At 42.8% G+C, this 22,133-nt stretch overlaps 1 protein-coding gene across 13 annotated transcripts in view; it reads right to left on the bottom strand.

Annotated features, from left to right (window-relative positions):
- DOCK9 (dedicator of cytokinesis 9) overlaps positions 1 to 22,133 on the bottom strand; it is a 279,313-nt gene that overhangs the window by 85,626 nt on the left and 171,554 nt on the right. For 12 of the 13 annotated variants that reach the window (XM_055426590.2, XM_055426593.2, XM_055426599.2 and 9 more), the window contains exons 10-21: positions 17,568 to 17,642; positions 16,130 to 16,270; positions 15,600 to 15,803; positions 15,077 to 15,199; positions 10,485 to 10,567; positions 9,409 to 9,531; positions 4,667 to 4,746; positions 4,396 to 4,583; positions 3,996 to 4,061; positions 2,821 to 2,913; positions 1,479 to 1,602; positions 999 to 1,120 (exon numbers count right to left, since the gene is read on the bottom strand). In XM_055426590.2, the coding sequence (XP_055282565.2) occupies positions 999 to 1,120; positions 1,479 to 1,602; positions 2,821 to 2,913; positions 3,996 to 4,061; positions 4,396 to 4,583; positions 4,667 to 4,746; positions 9,409 to 9,531; positions 10,485 to 10,567; positions 15,077 to 15,199; positions 15,600 to 15,803; positions 16,130 to 16,270; positions 17,568 to 17,642 (1,422 nt within the window). The remainder of the gene's footprint in view (positions 1 to 998; positions 1,121 to 1,478; positions 1,603 to 2,820; positions 2,914 to 3,995; positions 4,062 to 4,395; positions 4,584 to 4,666; positions 4,747 to 9,408; positions 9,532 to 10,484; positions 10,568 to 15,076; positions 15,200 to 15,599; positions 15,804 to 16,129; positions 16,271 to 17,567; positions 17,643 to 22,133) is intronic. The other variant, XM_088842644.1, reaches the window with a different exon arrangement.

Here is a 22,133-nt window from a genome sequence, read left to right as displayed (position 1 = left end):
AAAATAAACAGCATAGTAAGTATTCCTAGCTCCTGAAAACGGTTGGTCATGTTTGTTCTTGTTTTTATTTCTGAAACCTCCACTTTTCTCATTTTCAGACTAGGAATAATAACTGAATAACAACAATCGTAACAACTGAATATTATTATGATTTTACCCTTATTTTTGAGTATTTTAAGTATCTGTCCATAACACTGGCCCAAATTTGGCGCTATTTAAATGCAGAGATATTAAAAGCCATTCACAATGAAATGAACCAGATCTTAACTAAGTATGTTATAAAACTGAAGTTGATAAAATTTAAGATGGCTAAAAAGAATATAAAACCAACAAACCAATTGGAGAAATCTGAGAAGATTCAGGCTTTCATGAATCAGAAATGTATCAGAAAGGGCTACGAACTGGATAAGGGATTTGCTTACTAGACTTAGAATAAGCTGGAACATAATTTCTAATCATTTGCATGGCTGTAAGAACATGTGCTTATTTGAGCATGGCTAATTTGCAGAGACAAATTCCCATCTCATCCTCAAGTTTCCATTTCCCTGCTGAAGCAGTGCAGTTCAGGGCTTATAAAATGCCCAAACTATAACTCTAAATTATGATAACTATTACCAGCACTGCCTTCCAGTGGCCCAGTGAAAGTCACTCTGTCATGTCTGACTCTTTGCAACTCCTTTGGCTGTAGCCTTCCAGTCTCCTTTGTCCGTGGAATTCTCCAGGCAAGAATACTGGAGTGGGTAACTGTTCCTTTCTCCAGGGGATCTTCCCAATCCAGGGATTGAACCCAGGTCTCCCACATTGCAGGTTGATTGTTAACCATCTGAGTCACCAGGGAAACCTTCCAATGGGCTCAGTTTATTTGTAAAATGAATAACTAAAACCAAAATATTGGGACTGGCAAAAATACTGCATGCTTTTGTGTGTTACTGTTGTTTCAGCTGATCTTTAATGCTTTTGGAAGGAACTGGGGTAAACCGATCTTAAAAGTCCCATACCCTGCCCATCCCATGCTCCTGGAAGCCTAGGTAGCCAGACGGGAGATTGGCTGAGACAGGGATGTGCTGCTCGCTAGTCACCACCCTTCCATCCTTCAGGAGAGGAAGCCAGGAATATCCAACTGTTGAAACAAAGAACAACAACAACAACAAAAATCATTGTAAGTGTAGGAAAACGTATGAAGACAGCCATGTTACTAAACGGCCTGATCTTTAAGAACTGCTGATACCAATCAAAGAAACTGAGAAGACTCAGAAAACAGCCTCTGCAGAAAAGAGTCACAACACATGTTGGCCTCCATGGGATGAGAATTCTCAAACTATCTCCTATAAAACGTACACATGTGAGCCGGGCATGCTACCTTCTCGAATGTCATCTAAACACTCCTTCAGTGAAACTATGCAAATTTAGAACCAAAACGAAATTTAAGAACCTAATGCACAAGCAATGAACAATCAAAGGGATAATGACATTCAAACCTTGTGTTTCAACGACGTCCTTTTTCTTCGTGCTCCCTTTATTTGAATTATCGCAGCTGACGTGGAAGAATGTGAACAGCAAGTGGTGCTTTTCATGTAGCTGGGTGGGCAATTCTATTTTAATCTGCAGGGAAGACAAAAATAACAATCTTTCTTATATTCCAAAACAACATGTCACCCGTGCACAAACGGGCGTTTGGTCTCCAAACTGATTTAACGCCTGCAGTTAAAGGGATATGAGACTGCTGAAGAAATGGATCCTGAACACACTGTTATGGTCTAACTGTTTGTGTCCACCCCACAAATTTATAAACTGAAATCCTAGCTCCAAAGGTGATGGTATTAGTAAGTGGGGTCTTTGGGGTGATTAGGTCATGAGGATGGAGCCCTTATGAATGGGATTAATGCTCTTGTAAGAGATTCTATAGTGCTCCCCAGTCCTTCCTGCCATGTGAGGACACAACTGAGAAGTCTGTGACCTGGGAGGTGGCCCTCACCTGACCATGCTGGTTGGCACCCTGATCCTAGACTTCCAGCCTCCAGGACCAAGAGCAATTAATATCTGCTCTTTACAAGCCACCCAGTTTATGGTATTTTGTTACAGTAGCATGAATGGACTAAATTCACTGACCCAAAACAGGAAAGTTGGTATTTCAACTCTAGAAAGAACTGGAAAACACATGAGAGATGCCATTTTGTTCCCACAGCCAAGCCATAATGAAAAACCAGGTTTGACCATTTAAAAGCAGAATTCACATAGTAGTTTGAGTGAACTACATTATAATTCTACATGTGTGTGTGTTAGTCGCTCAGTTGTGTCTGACTCTTTGTGACCCCATGGACTGTAGCCTCCCAGTCTTCCCTGTCCATGGGATTCTCCAGGCAAGAATACTAGGAGTGGGTTGCCATTTCCTTCTCCAGGGGATCTTCCCAACCCAGGGATCGAACTTGGGTCTCCTGCATTGCAGGCATATTCTTTACTGTCTGAGCCACCAGGGAAACCCAAAAATAAAGATGATTCTCAGGTCCAACAGATGTTTAACTATACTTAAGTATGCAATTGAACAGAAATAGGTGAGAATATTAATTGTGGTAGTGATACAGGAAGAATTTTGACTTTTTCTTTTCTGTATTACCTGTAATTTCCAACTTATTTTTTTTAATAAATGTGTTGCTCTTATAATAGAAAAATTAAGTGAACTAAATATTTCAACATTTAGTTCTAGCGCTGTAATTTCAGTGTTATATGCAGCTTCTCTTGAATTTTGCTTTGCTAGGCAAAGAAATTAGAGTTTTCCTCAGAACTGGTTAAACTAGGTTTTCCCTTGAAAACCTCACTTACCTCATCATAAAATTCTGGGTTTTGGTGATGGTGTAAAACCGCAGCAAAGGCGCTTTCTGTGAATAGCGGCCCACCAGGTCTGCCGTAAATGCACTAAAACAAGAATTAGCAAAAGGAGATACCAGAATTCAATCAATAGAGCAAGAAATTAAACTCAGATGTGTCATAAAGAAAGCAGCATTCCTATAGCATAAACAAAGCCCCCTTTGAAAGATTTCTCCTGCTTACAAGACTCCAGACCCACAAGACCCCTTACTTCCCTCGCTCACCTCCCAGCCCTCCCCTACCCCTACTCCACTCTGTGGACAGCAACAGCTCACTGCTTACTTTCACCTCCATGCCTTTGCCGACACAATCCCTCAGTCTGAACAACCTTCCCTTCCATGTACAACAAGCAAACTCTCATGCATCCTTTAAGAAATGATTCATTCCTTTCCTGTGTCCTTTTGGCAATTTTTTATACTAATCATTCGGTTTTATCCAAAAAACCATTTCTGTATCTTCTATGTGTCAGGAGCTTTTCCTCCATGACCGACTTTCCCACCAAACTATGAATTTCTTGAGGGCAAAAACTGTATTATATTCTTCACATATTATCTCCTTCCCTTTGGGGAAAGTCACTTCCACATAGTTAGAGTGAAGAATTTGGGTTCTGGAGCCAGACTGCCTGGGTTTGAACACCGGTTCCACTAATGCATGGTCCTGAACAATTCATTTAAATTCTGAGCATTAGTCCCATCATGAAAAAAAAAAAGGAGATAATAATAATTCCTAACTCAAAAGACTGTTAGGAGCATTAAAGGAATCTAATATCTATAAGGCTCTACAAGCAGAGCCTGGAATATAGTAAGCACTCAATAAACATCACCAATAATCTACTACTATTATTATTACAACTAGAATCAACATTTTCAAGCGAAATACATGATATGTTTACTGAACTGAATATGCATAAGAAAACCCCATCCCTAAAGAATGTTACAAAACAGAACTTGCCAATTAAGAGCAAGCACTCAGCTATTCCTGTTCTGTAAGGTTCAGTGTATGTGGCTGTAGTCTGTGATGTCACATGTTTTGTGTTTGTGTCAACTAAAATGTGCGAAGTCCCTTTAGCTGTGCAGTATCAGGAACTGCATTTTTAAAATGGAAAAACGCGGACACCATAAAGTACCAACCTTCAGAGGCTTAGAGTCTTCCTCATCTGAATCTTTGAATTCAATGCAAATAGCAATATTTCTGGCCTGCAGCAACAGTTACATAAAAAAGAGAATTTAAAAAAAGATTAAAGTATGCAAATATTTATGAAAGAACATGAGAAGCCAAAAACCTAAGAAAGTTTGGTATCGAAAAGAAAACTTGGGCTACCTTGGTGTCCAGTTAAAACCTGCCTGCCAATGCAGTGGACACAGGTTCAGTCCCTGGTTGGGAAAGAGGCCACATGCTGCGGAGCAACTAAGCGCGTGCACAACTCGAGAAAGCCCTCGAGCAGCATGCAGACCCAGTGCAGCCAGCAATAAACAAACAACTAAAACAAATTATTTAAAAATTAAATAAAAACTCAATCTTGGCACTCACCTTGGCAAAAGACTTTTGACTGTCATATTTCAAGGACTTAGGGTAAACATACAGGTGATTGTTGTAGATGGTGTAAGGTTGAGTGTGTTTAGGGATGCAGGGTACAAATTCCTCCACCTCAAACGTAATTGCCATTTTAGTACAGGTTTCAAATTGCTTTGTAGGAATGTATGATGAGTTGACATAATCTAAAATAAAAATTAAAAACAAACAAACTGAAGTAAAAACCAAACAAAAGCTGGTCTGTTTATTACACAGAACGTACACTTACTGGGAAAGTCTGATGAAACGTTATCAATTGTAATGTCCAGATTGCCCAAAATCACGGGCAGTTTAGCCATCTTCTCAGGTCTACAAATAAGAGAAGAGAAAAGTCAAACAAGTTAGTTAGCTCTGAATTCTAGAGCAGCACTTCCTAGAGAAATATAACGCAAGCCACGAAAATAATTTTAAACTTCATAGAAGCTACACTTAAAAAGAGTAAAAAGAAACAGGTAAAATTAGTTTTTAAAATATTTTATTTAACCCAATAATATATTAAAAATATTATCTCAGTATGCAACGAGTATAAAAAGTACGTTCTAGTTATTTGAAACCAGATGTGTATTTTATACTTAGAGCTCATCTCAGCAGGACCTATATTTCAAGTACTAGATAGTCACACATGGCTAGTAGCTACTGTGCTGGGTACCAAAAGCCCAGATAAGAATATCAACAAAATGTTACAGTGGAGGTTTTCCTGAACCACTCCATTCTCAACATAAATTCTTGGCTCAAATAGAATCAAGAAAGTTCAGGAGCCATCTGAGGCTCCATTGTCTAGTGAAATGCTGGAAATAAAGAAGGTGCTGCGTGAACCGTCTGGTGTCTGTATTTGGTCTGACTCCAACCAATACAGGGGTGTCCTCTGTGACAGTCCTGACAAGCACGCCCTCAGCCCTTCCTAGTGACAAGGAGACCTTCAACATAGCCATTTCAACACCCAGATTGCTCTTCCTTGCAGCCTGGCAAAATTCACCTCACTGAAGCTTTCACTCATCAAGGAGTCTAGTTAAATTTCTCTAACACTTTTTAAATCATTAATAGACAGCTATCACACCTTCCTGAAGTCCTTGCTTCTCAGTCCTTTTGGGTCTTCCTCCAATGCCATTTCTCTCCCCTAAATACACCCCATTTATATCATGGCTCCCAGCACTGTATCAGCAGGGCCTGAACAGGTCGGGCAGAGCAGCTGCCTGGTTTTGAACAATATACCTTTCTACTGGTGCAGCTAAAATTCTACTACTTTTACAGTCACACCACTCCAGTGAGGCACATTAAATATGCAGCAAACTAAAACCCCTATATCTTTTTTATATCCTTTACTATCTTTATATTTCTCCATCCTGTCTTTATACAAGTATGCTTTTAGAAATCAAAACAGGATTTGATTTTTGTCCCAATGAAATTTTACCTTTTTATGACTGAGTCATTTGTAGTTGATCAAGACCCTCCTAAATCCAGATTCTATCACCTAATGTATTCATTTCAGTTCAGTTCAGTCGCTCAGTCGTGTCCAACTCTCCGCGACCCCATGAATCACAGCACACCAGGCCTCCCTGTCCATCACCAACTCCTGGAGTTCACTCAAACTCATGTCCATCAAGTCGGTGATGCCATCCAGCCATCTCATTCTCTGTCATCCCCTTCTCCTCCCGCCCCCAATCCTTCCCAGCATCAGAGTCTTTTCCAGTGAGTCAACTCGTCCCATGAGGTGGCCAAAGTATTGCAGTTTCAGCTTTAGCATCAGTCCTTCCAATGAACACCCAGGATTGATCTCCCTTAGAATGGACTGGTTGGATTTCCTTGCAGTCCAAGGGACTCTCAAGAGTCTTCTCCAACACCACAGTTCAAACGCATCAATTCTTCGGCGATCAGCTTTCTTCACAGTCCAACTCTCACATCCATACATGACCACGGGAAAAACCATAGCCTTGACTAGACGGACCTTTGTTGGCAAGGTAATGTCTCTGTTTTTTAATATACTATCTAGGTTGGTCATAACTTTCCTTCCAAGGAGTAAGCGTCTTTTAATTTCACAGCTGCAGTCAGCATCCGCAGTGATTTTGGAGCCCCCAAAAATAAAGTCTGACACTGTTTCCACTGTTTTCCCATCTATTTCCCATGAAGTGATGGGACCAGACGCCATGATCTTTGTTTTTTGAATGTTGAGCTTCAAGCCAACCTTTTCACTCTCCTCTTTCACTTTCCTCAAGAGGCTTTTTAGTTCCTCTTCACTTTCTGTCATAAGGCTGGTGTTATCTGCATATCTGAGGTTATTGATATTTCTGCCAGCAATCTTGATTCCAGCTTGTGCTTCTTCCAGCCCAGCATTCCTCATAATGTACTCTGTATATAAGTTAAATAAGCAGGGTGATAATATACAACCCTGACGTACTCCTTTTCCTATTTGGAACCAGTCTGTTGTTCCATGTCCAGTTCTGACTGTTGCTTCCTGACCTGCATACAGGTTCCTCAAGAGGCAGGTCAGGTGGTCTGGTATTCCCATCTCTTTCAGAATTTTCCACAGTTGATTGTGATCCACACAGTCAAAGGCTTTGGCATAGTCAATGAAGCAGAAATAGATGTCTTTCTGGAACTCTCTTGCTTTCTCCATGATCCAGCGGATGTTGGCAATTTGATCTCTGGTGCCTCTGCCTTTTCTAAAACCTATTTGAACATCTGGGAAGTCACAGTTCACATATTGCTGAAGCCTGGCTTGGAGAATTTTGAGCATGACTTTACTAGCGTGTGAGATGAGTGCAATTGTGTGGTAGTTTGAGCATTCTTTGGCATTGCCTTTCTTTGGGATTGGAATGAAGACTGACCTTTTCCAGTCCTGTGGCCACTTTTCCAAATTTGCTGGCATATTGAGTGCAGCACTTTCACAGGATCATCTTTCAAGATTTGAAATAGCTCAACTGGAATTCCATCACCTCCACTAGCTTTGTTAGTAGTGATGCTTTCTAAGGCCCACTTGACTTCACATTCCAAGATGTCTGGCCCTAGGTCAGTGATCACATTATCGTGCGTATCTTGGTCAGGAAGATCTTCTTTGTATTCCTAATACATATGTCATGAAGACATTCATCAGCACTTTACAGTCTCATAAAAGTCTTTCATTAAGATACTGCACAGACTATTGCCAGAAGCAGCTTCTCCAACCCCTAGAAGCCCATCGCCAGACTGAGACTCGCCATCCGTAGCCCTTCCTCGCGTCTGGTTACTCCAGCACTGAACAATTTTTCACTCTCATACTTCTCGGACTTCTTGGTCATCTTGGAGTATATGCTTTACATTCTTCTGTCGAACCAGCTTAGTGACCCAATTAAAAAGGAGAAGCAGAAATGTGGTTAGGACGACTGGTTCCTAGAACACAGGATGCTGCCTCCTGGTTTAAGAAGCCACCCGTTCAATAACGTCTTTGAGATCTCGCTGGCGAGAAGCATCACAGCTCAGTGGCTCACAGACTCAGCATTTGGTTGAACTGTTCCCAGTTTTGAAAAGTTCCCAACTCCTGCTTTTAAGATTCCTCAGACATCATCGTTGTTGTCTTGAGCAGTCTCACATGTAACTGGTCAAGATATCTTGCGGTTCTGTTCATGTGAACCTGGATGTCTCTAATGGTTCCAAATTCTTGCTCCCACATGACTACAGCCTATGATGAATGCCGTCATCTTTGCCCCTCACCAGCCCCAACTAATGGAGTCACTTTCTCCCAGGGTTCCTCTCATTTCCACCGGCCTTTTGTCTACATCTGTAAATCTCGTGCAGAAACTAACAGCATTATCACCTAACTACCCAATATGGTAGCATTTAAAAAAGAGCTGTATTTTAAAGAAAATATTCTATTTTTGTATTTTGCTTTCAGATTCCCTGAAGAAATAAGAGACACAACCGTGAGCAAATCAAATAAATATAAAATATCGTATCCCTCTTCTTAGATGGATGCTTCTTGGAGCACACGTCAGCAATACCATCTCTCTGACAGGATTACTTTCTGACTAAATCTTGGATTGCCTCCTCTGATAATCACCACAAAGGTGGGCTTCCCTGGTGGCTCAGAGGTTAAAGCGTCTGCCTCCAATGCAGGAGACCCGGGTTCGATCCCTGGGTCGGGAAGATCCCCTGGAGAAGGAAACGGTAACCCACTCCAGTATTCTTGCCTGGAGAATCCCATGGACGGAGAAGCCTGGTAGGCTACAGTCCACGGGTCGCATAGAGCCGGACACGACTGAGCGACGGAACAGAATGTGGCTCATGAGCTTTGACAGCTATTTTCTAAACACTAGGGCAGCTTCAGAACATGTTTCTCGTCCACTGTTAAATGACATTTGAGACAATTACGGGAGCAGAAACAATAGCTTTGGATCCAAGCTGGGGTCCAAGCCACTGACATGTGATTATATTTTGTGGAAAACAAAAAAAAGGAAAGAAAATAAAGCAACACTAAGGTTTAAAAAAAAGAAAAAGGAATTTTCTACTTCCCTAACTCAAGTGTGACAAACACTCACAGACACAGTGGCATTTCTTCAGATTCCAGCCTCCCTCATGGCACTGCATCTTCTGTGCTTGACAGCACTGGGTCCCTATTTCCGGGTTTCTGAGTCTCTCGCTGGCCTTCTGAACCACATTCTCCCCAGGAAACCCTTCCTACAGGAGGCCTGGTACACAGGGAGAACCACCCCATGCTCGGGACCAGTGGAGGCCTGTGATCTTAGCTGCTTGGCTGCAGGCTCTCTGCTCATACCACGTTTTTATTGATGGCCCTGCAAACTTCACCCTCCAGGCACCACCCAGGAAGCCAGACTGTGAGCGGAAACTACCCCCAAACGTGGTCACTTGGGGCGGGGTAATGGGTTCAAGCTAACCAGCCAAGGGAGTGACTTCTGACACAGGGCTGCCAACCCCCATCTCATACAGTAACTTCTGTTTCTCCAGTGTAGAAGAAACAAGCAAGGCCTTGAGACTCACTTCCGAAAGTCTGCAAGTAACTTGAGCATGTCTTCATTGGATAGCTTATTGCTGTCTTGCTTGTAGAGAGCAGAAAACCTGGCGCTTCTGTCAAGGTTTCCAGATGCATCCTTAAACAACGTCCTGAAATAACAGAACAACATGTCTAAGCTGAGTTTCCAAATGACCAAAATAAATCCACAGCTGGACTCTGGTTTCTAAGTGAAGACTAATTGTCATTCCACTGGCTATGACCAGCAGAAATCTCATTATCAAAAGACGAAGAAGGTATTTAGGAGGATGAACACAGCTAACTCAATTTACATAGAAAATATTTCCAGCAAATGGCTTTCACTTAGGAAATAACACACACAGCCAAATCCTTAAGACTCGAGATATGGAAGGTCTGTGGGCCTCACTGACCGGGCTGCCACCCATTCCCAGCTGGAGGTATGTGCTGGAACCTGGAGCCCCAGCTCTGCCACACACACTCCTGTCCATCCCACCAGGGCTGACAGCACCCTTCTCCAGCTAGCACCGCCTTTCTCTGGGTCTCCTATAAATGATGTTTCAGATATGCAGCTTGCTTGGTTCTCAGTTTTACAGATTTAAATCTTCTGCTTCTGGATAACAAACAGAATGGGTCGGTCAGTCTATCTGTCTGTCTCTCCATATAGCTGTACCTATATAAAAGGTATAAAGGATGTTCTCTTCCAGACTCCTGGACACAGCAGGGTAAGGAGCAGGTGGGACGAACTGAAAGGCTATCACTGACATATATACACTACCCTGTGTAAAACAGACAGCTAGTGGGAAGCTGCTGCATAGCACAGGGAGCTCAGCCTGGTGCTCTGTGAGGACCTGGAAGGGTGGGATGGGTGTGGGGAGGCTCAAGAGGGAGGGGAACCAGGTACACATATAGCTGATTCATGCTGTTGCATGGCAGAAACCACCACAACATTGTAAAGCAATTATCCTCCAATTAAAACAAAACAAAAAAAAACCTCGAAAAAAAAATGCAACTCCTTTAAAAAGCGACATTTACAAAAAACAATCAAAATACTTAAAAAAAAACAAAACAAAGATGTTCCCCTTACCTTGCTGCCCAAGCAAACGGCATTCTGTACTGCCCTAGTCTTTGGCATGCCTGCTTGGCATTCTTCAGAACCTTCTGAGCAACCTTAGAGACAGTAGAGTAGAACTATGAGTTACTATGTCCCACTGAAGGGAGAACTGTGAACTACAGTTATGATCTCACAGTCACTGAACCAGCTCTTCCTGTGGTATCAGATGCACGGACAAGCACATCTTACTGTAAGGAGCACGGCTGCATTCAATCTCAGTGCAGAAGATTCTGCTCATCACATTCTCCAGCAGCGATTTCCAAAGAATATCAAATGTACGTCTTTCCTTTGGACTTCGTAGGCAACAGGCATGCCATTTTGTAGGCTTTCGTATTTCTTTATGACTAAGGGCTATGCAGTATAAGTCGCTGAGTTATCAGTAATTACTAGTACTTGGTATTCATGCCCCGATATATCCCATTACTGGAGTTTAAATGAGGACACTAATGAAAACACTAAGCTTTCACAACTCCTAATGTGCACGGGCCTATGCAGACTTCCCAGATGTGGGGAGTATATGCTTGTTATTAAGGCATGACAGGTACTGACTTAAGTTAGACCAGAGCTTCCTAACACCACGTTCTTGTTTCTAGGTATAAAATACTGCTACTTTCACTTTCTCACGATCACTTTTGGTTTGTGTGGGGGGTAGATTAACTCTAAAGTGCAGAGGGAAGCAGATTTAATTTTGGCCTAAGATGCATGCATGGCAGGTCTCTTTATCAACAATACCCCTACCGCTAAAGCAGATGACACCCAATATCCCCAAATTTGCTTGTTCTGGGATACTGCACTGTTACCACTACAAAGTCTGACTGCTTCAGATACAGTGTGAAGGGTCTTTTGCTACTGTTGTTCAGTCGCCAAGTCATGTCCAACTCTTTGTCACCGCATGGACTGCAGCACGCCAGGCTTCCTTGTCTCTCATCATCTCCCAGAGTTTGCCCAAGTTCATATCCATTGAATTGATGATGCCATCCAGCCATCTCATCTTCTGATGCCCTCTTTTCCTTCTGCCCTCAATCTTTCCCAGCATCATGGTCTTTTCCAATGAGTCGGCTCTTTGCATCAGGTGGCCAAAGTACTGGAGCTTCCGCTTCAGCATCAGTCCTTGTAATGAATATTCAGGGTTGATTTTCTTTAGGATTGACTGGTTTGATCTCCTTGCAGTCCAAAGGACTCTCAAGAGTCTTCTCCAGCACCATAGTTCAAAAGCATCAACTCTTTAGCACTCACACTTCTTTATGGTCCAACTCTCACATCCGTACGTGACTACAGATCTTTTACATTACTTAAGTAAATCAGAATCAAACCAGCGCTGGGCACATGCTATACTGCTGGTGAACCAATGCGAACTCTGCAGAGCTGCAACATCGGTCCCACCGGGAGTTGGTCAGAAAAGCAGGGTCTCGGGCCCCACTCCAGACCTCCTGGGTCAGAACCTGAAATCTGACCAGAGCTCCGGCGATCTGTGTGCACCAGGTCTGAGAAGCGCTCATCTAGAAGACTCGGAAGGAGAACAACAGCATCCTGTCTGCTTCTGAGTCAAACCGAAACCAGCTGTGTGAGTCTGGACCACTGAACTTCTCTGGCCTCTGCCTCCCTTCCTGCAAAATGAAGAGCATGGGCTCGACTTGCCAGCATCCCTTCCGGCTACTAAATATGATAAGTGTACTGAAACCACGTGGGGGAACTGAGGCCTTCAGAAGTGATGATGGAAACACTTCTCCACTGAAACAGGTTCAGGAGCCAGTTCCTCCCTTTCTCCTTCCAGGGGGGCACGTCCACGCAGACTCGGAGATCATAGAGTAGAATGGTCAGCCTTCCCCGAGTGGCCATTTTACTTATACATTTTCAAGTAGAAACAATTGCTTTTAGGTTTTAACAATAATGACTGTGTTGTGGACTAAAATGCAATATTTACGTATGTTTCACTCTTGCCTGCAGTGAACTCTCAGATTTACTGAGGATGCACATGGAATACTATGCATGTGAAAGCCAGAGTGAAAAACTAGTGTGTGCCCTTTGGGTTTTCTCCCCCCACTTTTCTTTCTTTTTTAAAAAAAATCTGTTCATGGTGGACACCTACAGAGACTCTTCCCAAAAATTTCCTCCAAACCAATGATTTCCTCCAAACGATGCCCTAGGCCATCTTGGGAAACATGAAGAGACAATTTTTTTTAACAGTTTGAGTGTTTTGCTTTTTTTTTTACAGCTCAGAGTTTTATTCGGCAAGCAAAGGAAAGTACACCCTTGAGGTATGAGGGCGGGCCAACCCCAAAGGAGAGGCCATGAAGAGACAATTTTGATACACAGGAAAAAATCATCCCTCAGTAAAATCTCTACTGAAGCTTCTATTTTTACATAAGATGGCTGAGTCTTAATCTCTGCTTGAACTGACTGCTTTGGAGGTGTGAACGCATGGGGAAATGTACACATGGCTGAGCCTCACATCCCGTAAGTATAGAGGAGTAAATTCAGCAGATGCTCAGTGGACACAGGGAAGAATGGAGTCCCGCCTGCGAGGATACGTGGTTTTCGAACCAGCACGAGCTGCCAAATTCCAAACCATGCACATGGTAGGCAGAAGCGGCCAAGCTGGTGCATACTGGCCTTGGAAACGTGTTGTGCATACAGCGGGGGAATAGATCTTATCTTGGGCATTCACTGATTATTAATCAAAACACCAAAGAGACTAAAAGAGCTTCTTATCACAGGTTTTACAGACTTGATTTAAAAAATAAAACAGCTTCTCTCCAGAGACTAAACTTGACTCAGCTTTTATCAGCCAGAAGGGCAACCTGTTTGAAGCTGTGTGCCTGGGTACATGGGCTCTTCCTTGACGTGGGCTGTAGTAATTGATGATGATGTCCTCTTACATGCGTCAGTGGCTTGATTTACAGTCTCCACACCACTGACTTGCACATTATCTGTTTGATCTTAGCACTGTTCCTGAGGGAAGGGAGGGACAGGTAGTGGCACCACCTTTCAACTACACATGTGACACCGGGGGCCCAGAGAGGTCACATGACATGTCCAGGCTGGCTGGGCACTCAGGACCCAGGTCTCTGAATCCTAGGACCTGTCCTTTAACAATCATCCTGCATCTTCGTGGACACGCCTGTGATGGACTGGTGGCCACAGAGAGGAAGCTCTGGATGAGCTGAGAAGACCTCAGGGAGCGCCTCCAGGGTGTCCCTGAGTCCAGCTGACTAGTCTCTGTCAATGTATCAGGGTCGTCTCACAGATGACCAGTTATAAAAAAAGAACTGTTTTAAGAAACGAGAAGTACTGTAAAACCGGCACAAGCTGCACTCAGATTGCTCAAACCAGGCAGCTCAACAGGCTGGATAGTGACAGTCGTGTGTCCTTTGGCAACTCCAGCTGCGGGAAGCTGAGCGGGCAACTAAACCTTGGTAAATCTAAGTTTTTGGAAGTGTGACTTCTAATATTCGATAACTCTAAATAGTGTCCATGCCTAGGCACCCCCAGGCACTGAGCTCGACACCAAAGTAACAAAGACACAGCACAGACACCTCGTGTGCATTTCCCTCCCCTCTGCTGCCTCACGTCCCACGCCTCTGCCACCAGAGCCCTGTCCCTCCTGACAAAACACAGTGGGCTCGATCTGTGGACACTACTGGCCAGACCATCCCAGCCAGGTCACCTCCTAGTCTCCGGTCTCACGTGTAAGAGTAAATAGATCCAAATTTACAATTCCAGGACCTTGGACACATGCCAGCAAGGGGAAATGAACTCCATTTAAATATAATATATATACTTTTTAATGAAAGAAAGTTTACTATTAAGCTGGTAATTCCTTTGCAGTTATTTCAGGATGTCAGGATAGTCTAGCCAAATGAAGTATTTATTTATACATGGAATTACTTTTCACTAAACACTGGACACATAAGGTTAACTCTTAAGAGTAAATCTATGAGTAGACAAAGCTAGACAGCGTATTAAAAAGCAGAGACATTACTTTGCTAACAGAGGTCCATACAGTCAAAGCTATGGTTTTGCCCATAGTCATGTATGGATGTGAGAGCTGGACCATAAAGAAGGCTGAGCACCAAGAATTGATGCCTTTGAACTGGGGTGTTAGAGAAGATTCTTGAGAGTCCCTTGGACTGCAAGGAGATCAAGCCAGTCAATCCTAAAGGAAATCAACCCTGAATATTCACTGGAAGGACTGATGCTGAAGCTGAAGATCCAATACTTTGGCCACCCGATGCAAAGAGCAGATTCATCAGAAGAGACAGTGATACTGGAAAAGATTGAAGGCTCGAGGAGAAGGGGATGACAGAGGATGAGATGGTTGGATGGCATCACTGACTCAATGGATGTGAGTTTGATGAAACTCTGGGAGATGCTGAAGGACAGGAAAGCCAGTGTGCTGCAGTCCATGGGGTTGCAAAGAGTTGGACATGACTGAGCGACTGAACAAAGAACAGTGAAAGCAGTCTATCTCTTGTAGAACATAAATACGGCTTAACTGTGATTTAAGCATTTCTATTCCTATTTTCTCCCCCCACTGCTTTTTATTATCCCAAAGTCATCCATACCTTGGAGGAGTCAGAACTCTTCATGTATGGCTCAGCACCATGGGTGATGCTCCCCTGAAGTACTTTTTCAATTCTAGCCACAAGGAATATATCAGGATGTGGACACGTGACTGAAAATATCCCCTAGGGAACAAACCATCTTCTTCAGCAAGCAGAATTTACAGTCACATTAAACAAATCTCACGAATATTAAAGATTCTCAATCAGCAAACAGCACTGAAACAGCACAACTACTCAGAAGCACCCAGCGCCAAACTGGTTAACTCATCAACAAACAGTTCATCATTCGATCAATAAGGCTCTTTGGCAGAGGAGGCAACTAGCAGAAAGTTTAGAAAAAAAGAAATGAGAAGTCAAAAGCCATTTCTCTTTCAGCTTGCTTTGATGGCCTTGTGATATACGCAATCAATCTAATTAAGAGTTTCATTTACCCCAACTGCACATTTGAAGCTTCATTTATGTATTTACACAGCTTGTACAAGGTAAGCCTTAGCAGCGTGACCGCTGGGCCGGCCCCCCCCACCTGCTTCGGGTACTGCATGGCAGCCTCGTGGAGGATGCCCAGCGGGGCAGGTGAGCTTTGCCGGTCGCCGTTCCTCAGAGACGGGGACGTGGTGGCCAGCATCTGCCGCACTGAGAAGTGGTTCAAGTCCACGTGGAAGTCAGCAGAAATCTTCCGGTTGTATTTTACATCAAACAGGGACAGAGTGACGAAGAAAGGCTCGACCTGGACAAAACAAAACAACCCAGACCATCACTAGGGCACTCACAGTCAGGAAAAGAGAATGGTGCTATCAAAGAAGAGACGACTAGACCTGTGTATGATTGCTGCTACGAGTTACTGCGAAAGTGCAACAGCCTCCCTCCCTGTCCTGTATCGTGAACGTCCTGTCTGGTGGCCCAAATGACCCTCTGCACTCTGATCTCACCCTCCGTTCTCCAACACCAGGAACTAGGGCTGCGTGACATGACTGCACTGCAACAGGCTCACCCGAAACCTCGGAATGTGTGTTTTGTTTTTTTTTAATTTTAGTTTTTCAAAAGGAAAATTACGTTTGTAGTGGGCCCTTCTTCATTTTCGGCAACACAGCACTGCAAGTTGAAAGATAAATCATTGCACTTGACGAGAATTCTTTTTCCAAACTTCTCTTCAAATGGCTTCACTTCTGGCTCAGCTGATGAGAAGTCAAGCTTCTTTAAGAGAAAATGCAAATGTATAAATGTATTATGCTCCCACAAAGAAAAAGAAAAATCCCATAATAAATGTATCCTAAGGAAACTGCTTAAAATATGGAAAAGTTATACATATTTATTTACGCAAACTATGTTAACTATTTTATACATTTATGTAGTATATAATAATGGTCAAATAAATGATGGTATATCTACTCAATGACTGATTATATAAAGCTTTAAAATTATTGTTACGAATAACTCAAGTGTTTATCAACTGAAATACCTATCGTCAAAATGTAGCATATACTATAAATCCAATGAAATATTACTCAGCCATAAAAAGGAATGAAGTTCTGACAAATGTTACAAGAGGGATGGGTCCTGAAGACATTACACTAAGTGGGACAAGCCAGACATGAAAAGGGAAACATCATATGATTCCACATATATGAGCTTCCTAAATAGGTAAAATCTTAAAGACAGGAAGTAGAATAGAGGTTACTAAGGGGGAGGGGAAGGAGATACAGGGAGCTGTTGTTTAATGGGCAGTTTCTGTTTGGGAGGATGGTAAAGTTCTGGAAAGAGATAGTGGTGATACTTGTGCAATAATGTGACTCTACCTAATGCCAGTGAATAGTATGTTTAAAAATGGTTAAAGTGGTAAATTTTATATTGTGCATATTTCACCACACTAAACAAAACCCTGTCCAAAAAACTATATGGTTTTGAAGTCTGAGAAGAGACAGAGGAAAATACTTATTATTAAATGAGGAAAAGAAGTTCTATTAAAAAAAAAAAAAGAAACGAAGAAGAGGAAACCATGGTAGAAGACACAGCAGGACAGTCGGCCCCTCCGAGCAGCAGCCCTGTCTGTGGGCAGCCTGGAGGCCCTTGCCACGTGTGTTTGGGGTTTTCTCAGGACACGGATGTGGACTGGAGAACGGCACGGCTTGTGTTTGGAACTGAGCTTGGGCCCGTCAGGAAACAGCGCTGTCTACCGGGCAACTGTAGAGATGCATGCTATTTTCCTGGTGGTGGGTTTACGGGGTCAATTACATGTGTTCTTTGTGGGCTAGCGCATCTTTGGATAAATCTCCTTCAATTTTCAACAATCTATGGAATATCAAATGTTAACAATGACTGTGCTATGGTAATGAAATTACTGGGTTTTGTTTTTTCTCTTTCTCCTGAATTTTCTATATTATCATATTGCATTTCATCCACAATATATAAATAAGCAAACAAATAAGCAAGCAAATAACCTATCAAAGCTTTTCTTTCCTTGAACTATTCTAAATATTAAAATACTTCTTACCTGAGCGTCTGGGTCCAAGTAAAAAAGTTTAACTCTGCTTTCACTTTTCAGTTTGATTTCTGCTTCTCTGGCACTCTGATAACAAGATAAAACAGAAAATAAAAATCACATTTAAAAACCTCCTTTTCTTACCGAGGTGTCTAAGAATGTTTGAAAGCTACCCCCTCCTGATGAGCCAGACTGCTGGACAACTCTGTCCTCATCTTGGTGGGTCACCTGCACGTCAACGAACAAGTCAGACTATGTAAGTACTGTGAATAGGTGATAAGGACAGACACAGTGTAAGATCTGTCAGGGGTAAAGAAGCTAAGACTTGATCCCTGCCCTTGTGAAGCTGACAATCAACTGGAGAGTCAAAACCAATGCAAATAAAGCAAAAGAGAATAATTAAGCATTACCATCAAGAAAAGCTTCACAGAGTAAAGAAACAGGTGACAAGCTCTGAATGAAGAGGTAGAATTTAGACAGCAAAAAGGAGGGAACATGCGCATTTCAGATCGGGTGAAAAGGGTGCATAGAAAGGACAGATAATGAGAGCGGAGAAGAGTCCAGACGGTGGAAAGGACCTACAGTCCGGCCTGTGGCTTGAGGGCACACGTAAAGGAAGGGGAGGGAGACATTTTGGATGGTGAAATAAAGAAGACTATGGCAGATCTTGCGGGACAGCCATTGGTCTCGGTGGCAGGCAAGGGGGAAATGCTGACTCATTCAGTAAATATTCATGAGCACATATTCTATGTCAGGCTAGGGACACAAACATGAGTGAATTGCAGTCCTTGTCCCCAAGGAATACCATCCGGGAAGACAGAATATGAACAGCAATACGAATGGCAAAGGAAATCATGCATACACAGTGAGCCAGCCTGTACCAGGGGGTGGCCACGAGGAAAGAGCTCCCAGAGGAAGTCTCGCAGGATAAGGACATTTGGCCAGAAAAGGAGAGAAGGCCATTCTAAGAGGAGGGACTACAGTATGTATAAAAATACAAGTTCACACTTGAGCAATGACCAAGTCATTCATTACAATGAATGGTACATGATGAAAAATGCAGAGAAATGAGTCAGATTTGTATAGTGAGTCCTGGGGATTTCATTAAGAATCCAGAATCCAGAATCACAAAATTCTGCAATATTTTCATCAAGGGAATAAAATAACCAGTTTTGCATTTTACAATAGATCTGCCCCATGGGTAGGGCTGAAGCGATGGATTAAAAAGGGCAAGACCAGGAGATCCACATGGTCTCTCCCGGGTTATGACAACAGGCTCCCAGCCTCACAGCAAGGCTCATAACAAACCCCACCTTCCTAGGCTTGGGTGGACTGACAATTAATCTGAGAGGAAGAGCAGGTTTATTGAGAAGGTAGTAGACTGGATTCTGGAGATGCCTGTGGAATTTCTAACTGGCAACATCCAGCAGACAGTCAGAAAGATGCAATGTGAACACAGGGTGGGGAGGAAGTCTGGAATTACAGGCAAGGAGAACCTCAGCACAGAAGTCTTAGGGGTGGGTGGGTGAGGGTCCCTGGGGGAAGTGTGAAAGCAAGTCTGTGGACGGAAACCCAGAGGCCCCAACACTGAAGGTATGGACAGAAGAGAAGACACACAGCGGCAGCAATGGGGGCTGGAGCAGTGCGATCTGGGAACAGGCAGAAGAGGAAGCTTCTAGGACAGTCACAAGACAGAAGTCATCTGCAGCCACATTACGCCTCACACCTGATGCCTCTAAATCTATACCCTGCTCTTCCTGGCAGTCAGAGCTCTTAATAAAACGTCCTCTCTCATCGCTCCCTTGCTCAAAGACCATGAATCACATCTCAGCACATGATCAGCAGTGACAGCCACTGGAAAGGGCGTCTAGTCTTCTCTGCTGGTAGCTTACCGAGATCTATTATCACATTTCTAATCATGGCCAACTGGAAATTAAGAATCGTCTTCATTTTCCCAGCCATGGAGTTATTCTAAAATGTTCTTAGCCATGATGCAAGGGCTTCCCTGGTGGCTCAGACAGTAAAGAATATACCTGCAATGTAATGACCCAAACTCTATCACGACTATATTTAAACAACTGTCTACATCGAGCAGAATGAAATGACCACCAGAATATCAGCTAAGAAACTGGGTACTAGTTCTAGTTCAGTTGTGAACTAGCTGTGTGAACTTGAGTAAGCCACTCAGCCTCCCTGGACTTGGTTTTCATTTCCAAGTAAACATGTTCAACAAGGTGCTGGTTCAAGTCTCCTTCCATGACAAAGTTGATCTTGTTCCTCTCCCTGCAGCTTTAAGGGTTCTGGAGGCTCAGGGACCTTCCTACAGATCAGCTCATGTTTTTGCCCATGGCAGGGTGGCTGGGAGTGGGTGGACAGAGTTTGAAATCCATCAAGCCCATCATTTTTCCTAATTTTTCACATCAAAAGGGCCAGAATATGTGCACGCAGAATATACTTAACTGAAACCAAAGAAAAATTTGCTTTACTTTGTCCATGAGGTTTCCTAACAAAAACATCAGTACTACATGCTGTGAGCCACCACCCACAGTGACACATTCTTCTCCTGAATTTCTACTAGAGTGTTTGAACAAGGGCAAACTTTATGATCTCAGACACTGGAGCACAGCTGGCATAGGAGCAGGACAGCATGCTCTCAGTCATGTCCGACTCTGCGATGCCATGGACTGCAGCCCACCAGGCTCCTCTGTCCATAGAATTTTCCAGGTAAAAATAGTGGAGTCAGTTGCCATTTCCTACTCTAGGGAATCTTCCGAACCAGGGATTGAACCTAAGTCTCCTGTGTCTCCTGCACTGGCAGGCAGACTCTTTACCACTGAGCCACAAGGGAATGGGTCCTTAATGTAGAAGCATTCCCTGGTGCCTTTCTGAAAGATGTTTGTTGACTCAAGTGAACTAGGAGATGCTAGGAGATGAGAAATGAACAAAGCAGGAATGACTGCTAAGAGCTCCATATAATTGGAGGGCAAACAGGGATGCAGATACATTAAAAGAAAAAAAAATCAACTAGCCAAAATAGACTCAAAGCATGCTAATGTTGCCACTAATATCCAAGAGATATATTCTTCACCAGAAAAACCACTTAATGGGGAAGAAGGGACAATGTTAGATGTAAAAATAACCTCAAAGTGTATACTCTACCTTACACACATCGACAGCTCTGCTATGAGATAGATAAAAAGCAGGCTCAGCTTCTTAAAGTTCCTCCCACCCCTCCCAAGGCCTAGAGTGCTTTAAAAAGAGGGTACATCTGATAGTGTTTGAAACAATTACCAAGTAAAACTTAGACAGTAAGAAAATGTGGCTTTGCCCCAGAGCCAGGGAATAATAAAACACATGAAGGCATCATAGTGATAAAATGGGGTATTCATTCATAACAGTCAATATCTCTATGCTAGATGTTACCCTAAGAGCACATTTAAATTTGGTACAACCTTAGGAGGCAAGTCTTATTATTATCCTTGTTTAACAGAAAACACTGAGGCATGAGGGACATGTTTGGAGCAAACACTTTGCTCCAAAGTTTGCTCCAAACTCACAACACTAAATAGAAGTCTGGCTTCTAAACGAGGTTGTCTGGTTTCAGTACCAACACTCTTTAATCATTAGACCAGTAAAAATGAAATAGGTAAAGAATATAAATAGGAAAGTCAGACAGCAAAAAAACCAGATGGTAAATAAACATGAAAATATGAAAAATATCACTACTAAGCAGCAGAATAGAAATCAAAGCAGTGAAACATCATTTTTTACTCCTCTGGATGCAGAGAAACGGGAATATGAGTTGTTACAACCTTTTGAGGAAGTAACCTGGTAATATTTAAAGCACTAAAAGCATGATAAACTGTGACCCAGAAATCCCACCTTGGGGAATTCCTAGTACTGAAATAAGAGCATGAGTATTTAAGTTTTAAATACATCATGATGTTTATTGTGCAGTGCTTGTGTAGGCTAAAAACAGAAAATTATCTAGATGCTCCTGAATAGGGAGATGACTAAATAAAGTGTGCGGTATCCATATTTGGAATATTATGCAGTTATGGAAATGAGTTTGAAGGCAAAAGATTGAAGGCAGGAAGACAAGGGGATGACAGAGGATGAGATGGCCGGATGGCATCACCGACTCTGTGGACATGAGTTTGAACGAACTCCAGGAGTTGGTGATGGACAGGGAGGCCTGGCGTGCTGCGATTCATAGGGTTGCAAAGAGTTGGACACGACTGAAAGACTGAACTGAACTGTGTGACTGAACTGATGGAAATGAGTGAACCAGATCCTGTACGGCCCTAGAAGGACCCTTAAACAAATAATTTTAAGTGGTGGAGCAAGTTTCAAAGTAATGTATATATCATGAGCACATTAAAACACAAATAACTAAAACCACTGCACATGTGTATATATGTTTCCATGAGCAATTGGTTCAGTGAAGGAGAAACTATAACAGGTTAATAACAGTGCTCTCAGGAATGTGGGGATGGAGGTGGAAGGGAAAAGATGAACTTTTCTTTACGTGACTTTGAATATTTTTACTTATTATAGAAAACACATTTATTTTCACTT

The sequence above is a fragment of the Moschus berezovskii genome, chromosome 13, assembly GCF_049115385.1.
Source record: "Moschus berezovskii isolate FMDL1 chromosome 13, NW_MosBer_1.0, whole genome shotgun sequence".
Taxonomy (NCBI): domain Eukaryota; kingdom Metazoa; phylum Chordata; class Mammalia; order Artiodactyla; family Moschidae; genus Moschus; species Moschus berezovskii.
The sequence above is the reverse complement of the archived record's forward strand: the minus strand, read 5'-3'. Positions and strand labels throughout refer to the sequence as shown.